The sequence below is a fragment of the Bombus pascuorum genome, chromosome 1 (assembly GCF_905332965.1).
Source record: "Bombus pascuorum chromosome 1, iyBomPasc1.1, whole genome shotgun sequence".
In the NCBI taxonomy this organism is placed as follows: Eukaryota; Metazoa; Arthropoda; class Insecta; order Hymenoptera; family Apidae; genus Bombus; species Bombus pascuorum.
The window spans coordinates 23,545,694-23,562,507 of record NC_083488.1 but is presented as its reverse complement, the minus strand read 5'-3'; the positions used below and the strand labels follow the sequence as shown (position 1 = coordinate 23,562,507).

The following is a 16,814-nucleotide window of genomic DNA, read 5'->3' as shown; positions in this document are numbered from 1 at the left end:
TGAATAATCTATTCCTTATCTTCGTAACACTTATATAATGTTTAATTGATATTTCCTTACTACAGTTATTCTAAATGTGAATTTCAAAACATGACGTAATAAATTTTGCTAGCAACTTTAACATTATGATAGATAATAACAAAATTGCGTTTTTAAGTTAAATATGCTATTGTTCGCAATGATACATACTATAAGTTTGCAGAATTTGCTATAGGATTACATAAGAAAAATGTTTGATCAATACGGGGAAATTCCATTCAACATACATACATGTACACATATGAATAATAGTTTCCATCAGTCGTGATCAGTTATTTCGTTGATTTATCACTAAATAATAAATCTATAATACTTTATCATTGTCTTAATATATAATTTATCGTGGCTTAAAGTTAATCTCAATTTGAAAATGCTTGTCTGCTTTGTCAATTTGTTTTGATTTGAACTACCCATACCCAATTTACTCAGCCAAACAATTTATAAAAGTGGATACGACGAAATTGTTTGTGGAAAATAAAAAAAAATATAGAATAAATTTTGTTCATTCTCAGCTCAGTTTTCGAAAAAATCGAGTTTGAAAATTTATCAAGTATACTTGAACATAGCTAATTCCGAACTGGATAGGACTAAATAATCGACAGGAAATCATACTATGTGTAAAAATAAATCGAAAATGTAGAATAAAATTTTTTCGTTTAAAATTTCATTTTCAAGAAAATAGAATTCGAACATATTTAGTTAAGAATTGGCCTAATAAGTACATGCGTATGATAAATTTTCAAATTTATTTTTCTCGGAAACAAAGCGTCTTGTAAAAAGTTTTATTGTACATTTTCGATTTACTTTTACGCGCAGAATGATTTCCTGTTGATTATTTAGTCCTATCTATTCCGGAATGAACTATGTTCAAGTATACTTGATAAAATTTTATGCTCAATTTTCTCAAAAACCAAGTCAATCTCGGGTGTTGTGGATTGAAAATAAAATTGAATTTTTCTTAAAATGTAACATTTATTCTTACATGAAACAACTTATATAAATAAGTCTTTAAGTAAATTTTAAATATCTAATGAATTCTATTATGGTCATATTTATTTAATTGCCATATTACTTTAAAATAGATTGCAATGAATGTAACTCTGTTATAAATAAAAATTCTGTGCAAGCGTATAAAATGATTTATTTTAACAAAAAAATTAGTAATATATTGGAGCATTACATACATATGTGTATATGTTTACTAATTTTTTGCATCGCACGTCACATCGTTATTGCGTAATAAATATTATGTTACTACATCGATATAATTATTTGCATTACGAATGAATAAAAATCCATTTGAAACATAGACACAAAGTATCAGGTGTAACATTATCATAGATACGTATGATATGATAGACAAATATGAAAAGTTAATAATTCACTTGAAACTCTTGGTCACCTTTAACAGGAAAATCACGTGATGCCATTACAATGTGTGTGTGTGTTAAATAGCATTTATGATTCAAATTATTCTCTGTATATTATTCACACTGATTATTTATACATATTGTACCTAATCACTTCTTAAAATAATATAATACCTAATTGTAACGATTTAAAATTTATCAGCATTTATTCTAATTCTTATTAAACGTATTTAGTATCAATCTAGGGAAATAATAGAAACTAGCGTTAGCGTATTAATCGATTTCTTTAAGAGGATTGACCTACATATTCCATGTTATTTTGTAACCAAGGTTATTTGGTCACAAAATCATTACCGAGAACCACTAGCTTAACTACTATCGGAACTGCTATCATCTTTTCATAGGTTGACTATTTTACCTGATAAAATAATGACAGTACGTACAAAAATATACATGCATTTGTCCTTATTTTTATGTAAAATTAATTATTAATTTCATAAACGTTGTTCTACAGTGCAATGTTGAAATATGTATAAACCGTAATATCTTATCGTTGATTAAAAAAAAAGCAAAAGATATTGAATGGTACGAACTGCGTCGCAATAGAACTGAACCAAGGTGGAGGTATACCAAAGATCGAAGATAATACAAATTCAATTATTGCACTGTATTTCGTGTTAACGTAGCGTTTCGTATTAATATAATGAATTGTAACATGTGCAATTTGTTCGATCATCCTTCAAAATTGCGTGCACTTCCTCACTATGATATAAACCATTACTGGGAAGTACAGTGTGATCTATCTAGACATTCGGAAATGTTCGTGGACAGGGCCGGATAGAAGATTTTTAAGGCCTGGAAATATTGACCCAACGGAGACTGCCTTTATAGAAAAATATGAGGAGAGTGGATTAAAATGATATAAATTTACATAAATATGAAATTACATTTATATTCTGATGAGTTATGTTTAAAATTTTTTAAACGACAGTATGTATGTTTAGAAAATAGTTATTTCTTTTAGCTTTCCATAAGATAAACAAGTGAATTATTCGTTATAAAATAAAATGTATTTTTATTGAATGGCAAGACCCGGTGCTATAGCCTCCTCTGGTTCCCCTCTTAATCCGCACCTGTTGGCGGATCTTTGGAGGTCTTTTGGAGTACAATACAAGCAGTACGCAACTTGTTCACCTTCCCTATACTTTACGTACGAGTGTGACACTAGACACTATTCTATGGGACCCAAGTCTGAAGGAGAAAGAAAGATAGAAGGAAAGTGAATGTAAAGGAAGAAAAGTGTGAGAGAGGGAGGAACAGAATTACTGAGGAGGATTCTGAATTCCGACCACAGCGCTCAGTCGTTGACGAACATCGAAACCGTTGGTTCTATACTACTTGTAGTCAAGCGTTAACATATTTCCGAGAAGAAACAAAAATGGTCGTCCAAGTTATGAATGCCGTAAGTAACTAGATACCTATATATTCGTGTAATTCGTTACATATACAATTCGTGTAATATGTGTTAAATAATTTAGAAATTAGGCTTAAAAATACAAGAAACAAAAAATTAGTTGGTTAGGCTACAAATATAATTTATTCGCATTTCGCGTACTTTCTACAAAATCGACTGGCTTTAAAATAATCGATTCAAGCTTGCTTAATTCTACTTAGTAGCAAAGTTTCCATTATAATACAACGAAGAGGTTTCTGTAGGAAGCATGTCTGATGTAGTTGGAATCATCATCGGCACATCGAATCATACCGGCGTTCGTTCATCTAGCTAGTTTAAGTGCCATGGAATTGATGCGGTGAACATTTTCGAGCGTGACGTTCACGTTATATTACGTCAACTACAAATAATTCCAATTGCGACATCAATGTAGTTCGTGGCATTGGCGAGATTCGTTGTATCGAAGCATGCAATTCAAACATGCTTCCATGATAGACGAGTTTTATGGGCGGGACAATCTAACTCGATGATGATCTATTTATTGATTTTAAATCATGTAATTGATAAAGATACTTCAAATAGAATTGTACCTAAAAACGATTTTTATATTTTTTTCTTTTTTATTGTTTTATTTTTTTAAAAGTATAATTTTTTAAGTTTAGAAAAATCATGAACTAAAGGAAATATTCTTCGTACTTCAAATAATTTTATTGATATATAATTCTAATTTTCATTAAAAATATCTACATGCACTATATTTAATTTGCTGATAGGTATGTGATAACTATAGATAGCTAGCCAGAACCAGGTATCTATTTAGGACAAATGTAAAGCTAATATAATAGTATTGTATAATTACAGTAGGGTAATTTATTATATTTAACAATATAATGTATTTGTATGTTATCTTTGCAGGCTGATCTAAAAAGCCAGCTTGAGAAAGCTGGAGATAATTTAGTTGTAGTTGATTTTTTTGCTACATGGTGTGGGCCTTGCAAGATGATTGCGCCCAAACTGGAAGAGTTATCAAAGGTTAGATAATTTACCTTATATAAAAAGATGTCTGCTAAATAATTCTTACAAAATATTTTTCTGTAATAGGAAATGGAAAATGTTATCTTCTTGAAAGTTGATGTAGATGAATGTGAAGACATTGCTAGTGAATATGGAATTAGCAGTATGCCTACCTTTGTTTTCATCAAAAATAGTAAAGTGGTATGTATTGTTTTAAGTTAATATCTATTTCATATAAGAATACAATTAAGAATTCATAATATAATGTATAATATAATGTTTTAGCTGGAAACCTTCTCAGGTGCTAATTACGACAAACTTAAAAGCACAATTCAGAAGCATAAGTGAATAAATAATTTTAATGGCAGAAGTATTTTTGAACAGAATTGTCTATTGGTTATTATTAATCAATAAAGGTAACTAGCAAAAATCTCATAATCAGTAAAAATGAAGTTATGTATTACTTGCAAAATGTAAGAGACATAATTTTTTGTTAATACATTGTCAGTTTTATTATACATTTGTTGCAAAATAAAATGTAATCAGCTTATAAAAAAATATACATCCAATGTAATTCTTTCTTATGTTATTGTCTGATAATGTAAAAAATAATTTTCAAAATTTGATATAAAATATTAAATTTATTTACATAATTACATATATATGTAGTAATTTATTCTTGATATTAACCCTATTCACATTTGTTATCCACCTACTGACAAGGTAGTTTCCGGTTGTTTATGTATTTTTACCAATAACGAACATGACCCAGTACCAGATTTACAAGGTTGACCTAACATTAATCGACTAGAAGGCGATACTAAATTATCTCGTTTTCCTGTAAATAAAAGACATAATTAACACCTAATTTTTCAATGAATAAATAATTCCGTCACTTTCTCTATTCTCTTACCTTCTAAAGTCGCATTTTTCAAAAAATTAAGAGAACTTTCAAAACTCATTTGTTGCAATGGAGATGCTGAACCTTCCATTCCTTTACGACTGAGAGGTTGAAAACTACCATCAAAAGTCATGTAATCCGCAATTAAAGATAGATGTCTAGAATCAACTGTGATTCCATACATCTTAAATACATCTCTCACTTCTTTTATAATAACTCTGTTAGCAGCTTCAATACCATATGTTTGAGAAATACCATAAATGTCATTGGAATATAATTTGTTTAAATTTAGAGATTTATCATATTTGAACATTTCCTATATTACAAAAAATTTGCGAATAAATAATAAAATACAAAATTGTGATCACATACACATATGCATTATAATACAAAACTTTTACTTACTACTATGTTGATACCATCAGTTTTAAGAATTGTCTCTCCATTATTATTTTGAAATGTAAAAGCACGTTTTACGCAAGGTACCTCCCATAAAACAACTCTATTTGCAACATTTCTAATTATCGTTGGTAAATCCACTTTTAACATTTTAAGAGGTAACTGCAGAAAAAAATTGTAATCAGCTAATTCTTTTTATGAAGAAGAAAATCTGTAACTCTCACTATGATACTTACCCAAAATGTTAATTTACACCATGTGAATTTATTCTCATCATAATCATATTCTATTACATTAGTATACATATTCTTAATATCCCTCTTTTTCTGTGCACTATAAGTTTCATTTACAATATAGTCTGATTTCTCATGTTCTATGTCATGATCATCATCGTCTTCATCTTGTTGTTGGTCATTAGTTTTAAATCTTTCATTTTCATGCTCTACAAGAATATCATCTTCTCTTTCATTTATATCTTCTATTTCTTCTACTTCTTCTGGATCCTCATATTCTTGATTTTCTCTATGACGCGAAATTGATCGTAGTAAAGTTGCATCCGCATCTTCTACTGCTGCTTCTTCATCTGAAGATTCGTGCATTTCTCCTAAATTTGCATGTTTCAATGCAGATTCTGCTCCTTCATCAGGTTCTGCTTGATCTAATAAAGCATCATTCTCATACATAGATTTCTTTTCCTCTTCAACATATACTAAAGCACCTGTTACTTTAGCAATCTTTTTAATTTCTTTAAACATTTCCTTAAAAAATATTTCTTCGGTTTTTTTCAATACCTCATGTGGTTGAATACAAAATTCCGATTTATACGATTTATGAGGAAGATAATTAATAGTCATAGTATACACTAATTGTCTATTTGGCAATAGCTCCATTTTCCTACTTACATTAATATTGTCTAAAACATTGGATAAAACGCATTTTGTTAATTGTAACCTTAATTTATTTGAGCGTTTTGTTACATTCTTTAAGTCCTTCCAGAATGGTATCTCCATGCTAGGCGTTTTAATATTTTTCGATGCCATCATAAGTATTTCACGTAATCTGGGTATACCCAAAGTAACGTTCATTTCTCCACGACCAGCAAAGTGGAAAGTATTTAAAGTCATTTGAGTTGATGGCTCTCCTATTGATTGTGCTGCTAATAAACCTACTGGTTCACCAGGCGGGCAAACAGTTTTCATTACCTTCACAGACAAGAGGTCTCTTAAATCTTTCTTTTTTATAATCGAATTGTTAGGTTTACTAGCTATATATTCGTCCATTAAATTTTCTAATCGTTCAGAAAATACACCAAAATCTATATCTTGTCTATATTTTGACATTATTGGATCAGGACATCTTGCACATTCGGCATAAATCCATTTTTTATCTTCTTCACTAGTCCTTAACCACTTTCTCATCAATGAAAGAGATGCTTTGCTCCTCCCGTTATTTTTATTAATTTCCTTGTATTTCGATTTCTTAATATTCATATCTTCCCTTGAAAACCTTGTAAATGAGCTAATTCTTCTCTTTTGTAATGCACTTCCGTTTTTACTTTCCCATTTTTTAATTTTTCTCGCTACTTTTAAAATTTTATCTGTATCTGAGTCCATTTTTAAATTCTTTACTGTTTCTTCATTGAGAATCGCATTTTTATTGTCTATTAAGAAACTTAATTGTTCCTTCCTCAAAAATCGTGAACCTGGTATATCAAGCCCATCTTCGCCATAATAAATTTGCACCATACTACCGTCTGAGTCTCGTACTGTTGAATCATAATTGATACTTAATCCTTCAAGATGTTTAATAAGACATCTTTGTAAATAGCCTGATCTACTAGTTTTTACAGCAGTATCAATGAGACCTTCACGGCCAGCCATACAGTGAAAAAAGAATTCTTGAGGTTTGACCCCTGTCATAAATCTACCATCGATAAAACCACCAGCTCTTGGTGTAGGGTCGTATGCAAGGAAACTTGGAAGGCTTTTCCCACTGATCATTAAAGGTGGCCTTTTTCCTTCCAACTCAATCTGTCCAAGTAAGCAAGATATCTGCATAGTATTCACTGTAGAACCTTTTGCACCAGATTGAACCATCAATTGTAGATTATTATCTGGAAATTTTTTCAAAAGACCAGCTGGTAAACAAGCTTTATTTATATCATTAGTATAGACATCTAATGCGCTTTTATATTTTCGATCGATTTGAGCACGGAATTTAGGGTCACTCCAATAAGATTCTTCAATTTTAGATGTAACAATATCCATAGGTACATCATCAGGTAATTCTAACATTGATCTCTGGATATTTTCTCCAATTTTTCTACAGTTAGAAATAATTTCTTTCCGTTTCTTATCTGCTTTATTTAATAATAAAATATCTTCAATACCAAGAGTAAATCCATTTCTTTGTAAAGCAGCTTGAAATAATTTACCAAAGGCACTTAACAACTTTGTAGAGCATATTCCCCCATATAATTCGAAAATACAATGTACAAGACCAAATGGAGTTGCACCATAATGTGTCTTATCAAGTACACCACATAATAATTCTCCATTTCGTATTATTACTTCGGCTTCTGACATTGTTTTAGGATCTAAAAATTCAGTACCACATTTCCACCGCCGTGCTTTTCCAACTTGCCATTCTTTTACACTAATCTTGGCATTTGCTGTCAAATTGATGCGTGCTTGATTTGATGGAATAATATTAATGATAACAGTGGATACAATTTGTTTACCAGACCATAAGGGTACTGGTTTTATAATACTGGGAGGAAGAAGAATTATATTATCTTGTATTGTAGATAAAGCAGCATAAACTAGTTGCATATAATCTTCACGTGAAAAGAATGTCCCTCTTACTGTTAATCGCACACCAGAAACCATATGATCTTGAATGAGACCACTTAAAGGAGTACCATCTTTAGGTACAAGATATTGATTAGATACATTGGCTATATTGTAGCCTTCACTTCTAGCTAGTTCATTTTGGGGATAATGAGCATTCATCTCATCACCATCAAAGTCTGAATTATAAGCTTTACAATTAGCATAATGCAAACGTAATGTTTTTTCTCCCTTTAAAATACGTGCTTTATGAGCCATTATACTAGGCTTATGCAAAGTTGGTTGACGGTTTAACAGCAGAATGTCTCCATTTTGTAAATGCCTATGTATAACTTTAATGCCTTTAAAAAATTTGTTTGCTTTATCACTTGTTGTTAGAAGACGTTTTGCAATAGCTTCTCTTTGAACAGTATTTGTGCTAGAAATGCGTTGTATACTTCCATCCTCGTGTTCAACCATTACTGCACCAGGATGAATATTAGGACCGTTTAAAACTAATTGTCTTAACTGTACAACATTCCAAGGTGTAACTGGTGTTGGATATGTTAATTTCATTGCAAAAGCTTCAGGAATGCCAATTTCATCTATGTTCAAATTAGGATCTGGTGTAATAACAGAACGAGCAGCAAAATTAACTCTTTTACCCATCATATGCATTCTAATAATTCCTTCCTTTTTCTCTATAACTTGCTTTAAACCCTGGCAATTTGCAGAATCTGCAGTTCTATTCATATCACGGTCCATTAAATGATCCACATTTATTTGCAGATTTTGCCAAGCATTGTGTAATTTTTCAGTTGCTGTATTACCTTTTATTTGTTCAAAAACAAGCTTTCCCTCTTCTGTTAGTTGATTTGTATCACCATCTTGAATTGTTTGAATGATATTTCGAAGTACAAGACAATCTTGGATGATACTCTTGTAAACTTGAGATTGTGGATGTTCTATCATTTGTCCATTGACAAAATTAACTGGCCTAACTATAGGTGGTAAAACTGGTATTACTTCAAAGAAGAATATATCAGTTGGATATTCAATATCTACCATTCCAAAGCAAGGTATAAGTACTTTTAAGAAATCTCTCTCATTTTGCCAAAGTTTTCTGAGGTAATCTTTAGATTGATCTGGCATTATTATAACTGACTCTAACTTATGTACTGCTCCACGTGATTTTACTGTCCGAGGAGTATTAGGTGTCTCAGATATTTTAGTGGTCATAATTTTATTTTTTAATGTTGTAATTTTTGGTATATGTACTTTACAATTTGCACAGACTTTCGATGTTGTATACTGCTTTATAACATTTTCAACGTATGTATGCCATTGCATATTAATATTTTTGGTATTTAGTTGAATTTCATTATATTGTACAATAGACTGATTAAGTCTTGGTCTATTGCGAAGATTTTCAGTATAATTATCAATTACATTTTGAACAGCTTGCACATCAACTTCATAAGGATTATTTGAACATGAAACAACAAACATTACTTCTTGTTCTAAATCTTCAAGGTCACTGAGATATCCTTGTTGAAGTAAGTTCAATTTTGCAGTAAGTAACAATTTTACATAAGATGGAATTTGTAAAGAGAAACAGTTACGACATGCTAATTTGATTAGCATAGATAATCTTCTATGAAACAGTGGATTTACTACTGGCATAGGCAATTCTATATGTCCAAAATGACCTGGACATTTGAATACATTGTATCCACATGTTGCACATGGATCCGAACTTTCTAAAAGTGGTCCTAATTAATAAAAGAAATATGTATTGATAAATTGTACCTTTACTTTCCTTAATTCATATAAAAATATAAATAATATATATAATAATTTGCATTGTTTCATTTATTACCTAATGCTGGGTCATATAAACCTCCTTTTAATGGATGTCCCAAGATATTAAATGATAATGGTGTCCTTATTTTAGTAACACTTAAATTTCTTATGTCATTTGCAGTAAACATAGAAAACATTAAACATTTTGGATCTAGATGTTTTGGAGTTAGACGTGTTGTAAGATATTTATGTTGTACCATTTTGAAAAATGTTGGCTCGTAGTTTTTTTTGTTTCTACAAAACAAGTGGATTGCTTTTAATAATTTTATCGATAATTTATTAAGAATGAGAGTTTATTTATACATACTTTTTGTAGAATAGTTCTTTTGATGAAAATGATGTAAGTAACCTTAATATAAATTACTTATTTCTTATTAATATTAAATATTAACTGGATTAATAATAAATATTGTTTAGAAAATTTCATGCAACATGATAATAAATCCTATAGGTTATGAAACGTTAATCACGTGGTTGCTACCGCTGCTACTAAAGTATGCGTTTGGCCCATCTTTGACCAATTAAAAATCGATAGTTACATCGATATATTTACCGTTAAACTATTATTGCAATAGCAAATGGTTTCGTCTGGAACTAGTCGTCAATGAAATGGCAAGTGAATCGAACGGAAAGAATTTTAGTCTTTGGAATGTAGTTTATGGATACAAAGTTATTTGTAAGAGTTAGGAACATTTACAACCAGTATAGTAATGTTACAAATATAAGCTTTAAAAATTTGTCTTATATGGTATATAAATAACCATAGCGTATAATAAAGCATTTATTAATATATTATGTGTTTACTTCTATGTATGTATCGATACTGCATGGTACTCGCTTATTATAATAGTGTAATTTTGTAAAAATATTACACCTAATGAACGTGAGGAAAGAATTTTAAATAAAATACATTTTCTAAGTGCATTACAAAGATGTTAACTCCACGATTTGAAATAACTCAAACTGATACAGAAGTCGCAATAATCATTCATGCACCATATGCCAATATCAAAGACACGGAGGTTTATGTTGATGGAACAGATTTCAGATTTTATTCTACACCATATTATTTGAGGTAAAGTAATAATATTTAATAGTTATAAATATTATTTTAATAAAATTTCTCTATTTTTAGGTTAAGACTACCAGGTGAAATTGAAGAAAACGACTCATCATTTGGCTCATACGATTGCGAAAAAGGAGATTTCTCTTTAAGATTTTCAAAAGTGGTAAAAGGAGAATATTTTGAAAATTTGGATATGATAAGTACATTATTAGCTGCACCAAAAAAGAAGAGTACAATTGTACCAAATATTGAGGTAATTGGGAATCCATCAGCAAATTCGGAAGATATTACTGATATGCCAAATGAGCATGAATTTATACCAAATGATGAAAACACTAATGGAGATGAATGGTACATGCATCAGAATAATATTATAGAAACTGTACCTCTTTTGCCGATATCTCCTAAATATGGTTTTGCAAGTAAAGTATCTGTAGCTTTAGCTGCTTTTGAGGTAAATGCATTAAAATATTTAATATATATATATATATATATATATATATATGTTCTATATTTATACAACATCTAGTAGTGGCATATAACTTCCTCACTTTTCATTTCAGTCAGCATGGATTAAGGAAATAATAGATCTTCCAATGCCAGATACAATACCTCAAACTGAGAGAAGAAAATTGCGAGAGAAACGTGAAATTTCAGATTTTAACGAGGAACATTATTTGGCAGATCTTATGCAACCAGAATGCATAGAACCATATATCTCATTTTCTGCAGAATGGGATACTTTGAAAAAAGAAGATATTTCTTTCAATGAAACTGAAGTAGATTTATTAAAAGAACTTCCAAACAAAGAATATTTACTAAACAATGAAGAAACACATAAGTTACTTTTAGGTTTAATGGATATTTTATTTGGTTGTTGCTATAATCACAGAACAACATTAGGAGAAAATACAGTTGAAAGTAGTTGGACTATTAATAAATTAAGTTCCACTTTGTGTTGGTTTGATGTATGTTAAATGTTTACAGAAGTACCAATAGTTAATTTTATTATATTGTCTTATATATTGATAATAATATTTTTAGGAGTTTTCTGATGCAGAAGAAGTTGTAAAAGCTTGTTTTAGAAGATCGATATGTTATCCACTTTTTAGAAATTGGGATTTGTCTAAAAAAGTTCTTGAAGATGTAAAGAAAGTAATTAAGTTAGGTAAGTAATGAACAAAACATGGATTTTTTAATTTACATTATTTCATTTAGTACATTATTTTTTATTCCTAATATTTTTTCATAAATTTTTAGGTAAAAAATATATTATAAAACATTTTTGCGAAGTACATAGTTTGTTTAACAATTCGTGTGAACCGCGATATATATTAAATCAGTTATATATAAAAGATTACCTGATCTGGTTACAACAGATCAATGAATCTTTAATAGAATCATTGGAATCTCTTATCGCTAATGTAAGTATATAAATATTAAGTAGTAACTTTTTAGGGTTTATTAATGTATATTTATTTCTCTTAAGGTTCAACCTTTTAAAGATGACATGCAACTTGACTTAGCAGAGCTAGAGCAAGCAGCTTATTCTGTACAAGAAGAAGATCTTATTATAGAAAATTCTGTTCATGAAATAGTGGATCAAATGGATGAATTAACAGTTAATGACAATGACAAAGATAAGTAAGTATGATGTACAAAATATTTCGTAACTTTTATAAAATTCTGGGATTCATTGAAGAATATTATGTCTTTATGTTATATGATTTTATTTTAAAGGCCAAAGACTATATACTACATTAAAGACAAACATTCTTTAAAGTATTTGTAAGTATTTCAATAGAATTGCTTTGAATATATTCCTTAACAAAGCTTTCTTGTTTACCTCTTAATAGATGAAATAAATATTTGTACATATTCTATATATATTTTAATCTGAAATATACTAATATAATACACTAACTTCTAAAATGCACATTCCTTTGGTGAATTATATGAACATCAAATTGTAAACTTATCAGTAATAAAACTTATAGCAATAACAAATTGCCATTATATTTGCACATTACGCATGGATGAAATGCACAGTAAGGAAGATTTATAAAACTCATTATTTCCTTCATTTTTTACTAATGCACATGTAAATTATGTTTTATATAGGTTATCGAGTAGCTCGAGTTCAAGCGACAGCAGCGATACTGATTCTGAAAGCGATTCAGAAAGTAGCACTTCAAGTACCACTACAACAAGCAATAGTAATAGTTTAGACTCGGACGATATAAGTGAACCAGAAGAAATTACAAATGAGTATACTTAATGATATATACTTAAATAACGAAATCTTTCTAAAAACAACGTTTTTGAAAGTTTTTTCTTACTTATAATATTATAAGTAAAACTTCACGATTCTACCTTATGTGTTCATAAAAATATTTGTACATACTTATATGTACACTACACGTGAAGTTGTTTTTAAGATGTAAAACGATGTATAAATAAGAGATTCATTTCCGTGTCTATTTTACAACTATACAACTTTATGATTATTTGCGTAGACATGTTTTTACGATATTCGTATTTGTCATAAGTGTAATTGACTTATCAAATGATATAGTAAATCCATGTTAATAATTTATTATAGTGCTCGATTAATCTTCGTTGCATAAAATCATCCAAATTATTGTTATTTGTAATATTCATGTCTGAATCAGTTGAATCGATATCGCTTGGTTTTAATACACTGCTTTCATTATCGAAAGCATCATTAGTATTACTTTCTGTATCCTCTGCCTAGAATATTTCATAAAACTTTAATTGTAAATGAAAAATGCGCTGAAAAAGAATTTTTAAGTATCATTACCGTAGCGTAGTCGTAATCTGTATACTCTGTATTTTCGTCTTTATTATTAAGTTCATCTCCGTCGATAGTTTGCCAATAATCTGCTATTTCTCCATATACTCCTGGACTCTCGTCTACGCTATGTACGAATTGAGCCAACGTTTTATCGTCTAATATCGTTGATTCTGACCTTTTTAATGCTGCTGGCTTATCGTTTTCAACAATTAAAACGGGTCCAATATATCGTTAGAAGAAATTTATTGTATTTACTGTGCATACTATACCTCTTGATCAGAAGTTGTACTTTTACTATTAAAATGATCATGATAATCAGGACTTCCTGTTTTTAGAACTAAGTGCGTATATTTTTTGAATGTTCCATTCTCTTCATGTAAATGCGGAGCGTATAATATAATACGTAAAGGCATATTCTCGTCGTTTGGACTTTGTGGCTCAGTATTCTTACTTACTGTTAAATAACGTGAGAAATAAAGATTTGTGAAAAGAAAAAAAGATATGTCTTATATATCTTATATACTATGTAAGTTATATATATTTTAATATAAGCAAATAAAAAGCGAATTCAATATTGAAAATTGAAAATATAATATTGAACATTTAATATCAATTATGATGATATTTGATATTTAATACCTTCTTGTTCTTTCATTTTCACATCTTCCAAACTAATATTTGATTTAATTTGAAGATCTTCGTGATTTCTTGTTAAATCAGTATTTGAATCGTTACTCGTGGAAAAGTTGTTATTACCATTTACGTGCTTATTGGAAAAGATGCAATCTTGCGCTTCACTGTATACTTCGGTCGTCGCGAAGTTTGATATTATAGTCGGTATCTGAGTTTGTTCTTGTTCCAATGGTATTTCAGAAGTTATTTCAATATTCTTATCGGTAAAAAGAATGTTGTCTCGTACATTGTCATCGTTTTTCATATTTTCTGTAGTTCGTACCGTCGACTCAGTTGTGATATCATAAACCGTACTTCCATTATTGCTTGGATTAAAAGGAACGACGGTACTAGTATTTTTATCATCTTCAATTTCTTTTAATCCCTCTGAGGATATATTGCTAGTCTTTAAATTGGTAAATACTCTTTCTGTACGCGTATCAAGATTTTTATCTATCTTTATTTCATCTGAATTGATAGCTTTTAAAAGGTATTCCTCGTATTCCACTGAATCGCGTGCTATCGTTGATTGTTCCTATTTAGTAGACAAATAATTTTTTTATATATATTTCCGCATTCTTTTTTTGACTAGATTAGATTAAAGATTAAAAAAAAATCCCGATATTATTATTGGAAAATTTATCGAATTCTGCTTACATAGCAAGGACCACACGGATCTTCGTTGTACGTGGAAAGAATGGCCGCTTTAACGTAGGGGAAGTATAGTATACTCCAGGGTACTATGATCTGATAAGTTACTTTACCGCAGCTGTAATAACATTTTATTAAAATTATTGACATTTATTTCATATCTTAATAAGATTATAAAAGCAAAATGAATTTTTCAAAGTTATTTTTTAAACATATTTCTATTTTAATAAAAGCTGATTTAATTTTGTATTTCAACAAATATTCTTTTCTTCCGCGAGATTATGAGGTGAGTTAATATTAAAGAAATCATGTTCTACCTAACGAAATTTCTACGATTGTAAATTGATCGTATTAAATGCTCACCGATCGATAATGATTACTTCGTCTTTCGATGCACGAAAACTTCTCCAGATACCCAACTCGGAGGTGTCTTGAAGAAAAATGATGTCCTTTTTCTTGTTCTCAACGTCAGCGAATAACGATTCTTCTAAGTCCAAAAAGTACTCGGACTCCTGTATATTTTTAGATATTTCCCTCCACGCTTTTATCTCTATATTGTTCTCCGTGCTGTCTTCCGGCAAATCTGACGGTGGCGTCACCATGAAGAACAAGATATTCGAAAAATCGGACTTGTCTAATCGCTTCTTCAATAATCCCAACCTTGTACCAAATGATTTTTACAAGTGTCACTTCAACGAACTTTACATTTAACTCGTGTCTCTTAAAAATTTCAGATTCAGATTTCAAGCTAAATTGAACTAAGTCTGCACGAAGTACAATTTATTAGAAGTTATTAAATGAAGAATTAAACAAATCAAAAATAGTAAGATTTAAAACGTGAACAAACGAATGTGAAATTTCATGTGAGTACGAATACAAATTATTGACCATTAGACGCATCTAATCTACAATAATAAGTGTTACTAAAACTATCAACAGAATATACTGATGATTCCATCAACGTCTTACATGATTGCTTGCCTGTAGCTGTAATACCAGGAGGGATCCAAAAATGCGAACACGTTCACGTGTCCCAACTGTTCCTTCCGAAGATTCGTGGCACGACATTGCTCGATATGTCCTCGGTTCTCTCGTGATTCCTTCGATTGGCGGAAATGACGAGGAATATCCAACAACCGGAGGACTCTATCCTTCTCGTAAGCTCCGCAACTTCCGACTATTATCATCATCATCATCATTATTACTGTGATCACAATCGAGATCGACATAATTATTCGTTCACTTTCTTCCACAGAACCGTGTCCAGGAATCTTTGACGAGCCAGAAATCGTCGGAGAAGATCGTTTCATCGACTACCAAAAATAAAACGAGACGTATTCATGCAGAAGTGAAATATCGATAATTATGTCGTAACACTTGGAAATTCATGTAAACAACGCAAAATTGGTAACCGGGGGGGAGTTAGTTTCGCTTGTCTTTAGAGGATGCTCGTTATCTGAGGCGCGATAAAATAATGGAAAATGTGACAATAAAGCCGCGAAAACACCGAGTACTTTAAATCATTGTACGATCGTTGCCGGTCGATGTGCGCGCGTGGCCTCTCGCGGTATATCCCAGCCAGAAAAATCAATTTACGTCGCATTGATGCGATATGTATGCGGGTCACACGGAAACTGTAAGCCTTTTTCTGACCTCACATGCTGCTGCCGCGGTCCACCGTTCAACATTTCTCCTACACGTGACATAAACATGACACCCTTCCTCGAACGCTATCATAGACAC

The 16,814-nt window shown here is 30.4% G+C and overlaps 4 protein-coding genes and 1 long non-coding RNA gene across 5 annotated transcripts; 2 read left to right on the top strand and 3 right to left on the bottom strand.

The window, feature by feature from the left end:
* Positions 1 to 1,740: 1,740 nt before the first annotated feature.
* On the bottom strand, positions 1,741 to 2,642 carry LOC132908670 (uncharacterized). Its single transcript, XR_009658393.1, has 2 exons — positions 2,543 to 2,642; positions 1,741 to 2,292 (listed from the first exon to the last, which is right to left on the bottom strand). It is a non-coding gene; the product is annotated as an uncharacterized LOC132908670 (long non-coding RNA).
* Positions 2,643 to 2,706: 64 nt separating this feature from the next.
* LOC132908661 (thioredoxin-2) lies at positions 2,707 to 4,529 on the top strand. Its single transcript, XM_060962876.1, has 4 exons — positions 2,707 to 2,871; positions 3,778 to 3,894; positions 3,964 to 4,077; positions 4,162 to 4,529. The coding sequence occupies exons 1-4, from the start codon at positions 2,848 to 2,850 to the stop codon at positions 4,222 to 4,224; spliced, it is 318 nt and encodes a 105-aa protein (XP_060818859.1). The 5' UTR covers positions 2,707 to 2,847; the 3' UTR covers positions 4,225 to 4,529.
* LOC132908618 (DNA-directed RNA polymerase I subunit RPA1) lies at positions 4,263 to 10,095 on the bottom strand. Its single transcript, XM_060962764.1, has 5 exons — positions 9,884 to 10,095; positions 5,413 to 9,776; positions 5,183 to 5,338; positions 4,790 to 5,093; positions 4,263 to 4,714 (listed from the first exon to the last, which is right to left on the bottom strand). Exons 1-5 carry the CDS (start codon positions 10,065 to 10,067, stop codon positions 4,581 to 4,583), a joined length of 5,142 nt encoding a protein of 1,713 aa, XP_060818747.1. The 5' UTR covers positions 10,068 to 10,095; the 3' UTR covers positions 4,263 to 4,580.
* Positions 10,096 to 10,526: 431 nt separating this feature from the next.
* LOC132908638 (protein SHQ1 homolog) lies at positions 10,527 to 13,530 on the top strand. The gene is made up of 9 exons (XM_060962814.1): positions 10,527 to 10,714; positions 10,747 to 10,942; positions 11,003 to 11,387; positions 11,497 to 11,901; positions 11,978 to 12,101; positions 12,194 to 12,357; positions 12,423 to 12,577; positions 12,674 to 12,721; positions 13,055 to 13,530. The coding sequence occupies exons 2-9, from the start codon at positions 10,800 to 10,802 to the stop codon at positions 13,209 to 13,211; spliced, it is 1,581 nt and encodes a 526-aa protein (XP_060818797.1). The 5' UTR covers positions 10,527 to 10,714; positions 10,747 to 10,799; the 3' UTR covers positions 13,212 to 13,530.
* On the bottom strand, positions 13,496 to 16,788 carry LOC132908633 (uncharacterized). Its single transcript, XM_060962800.1, has 7 exons — positions 16,041 to 16,788; positions 15,435 to 15,731; positions 15,078 to 15,189; positions 14,388 to 14,955; positions 14,018 to 14,202; positions 13,755 to 13,940; positions 13,496 to 13,684 (listed from the first exon to the last, which is right to left on the bottom strand). Exons 1-7 carry the CDS (start codon positions 16,379 to 16,381, stop codon positions 13,496 to 13,498), a joined length of 1,878 nt encoding a protein of 625 aa, XP_060818783.1. The 5' UTR covers positions 16,382 to 16,788.
* Positions 16,789 to 16,814: the final 26 nt, after the last annotated feature.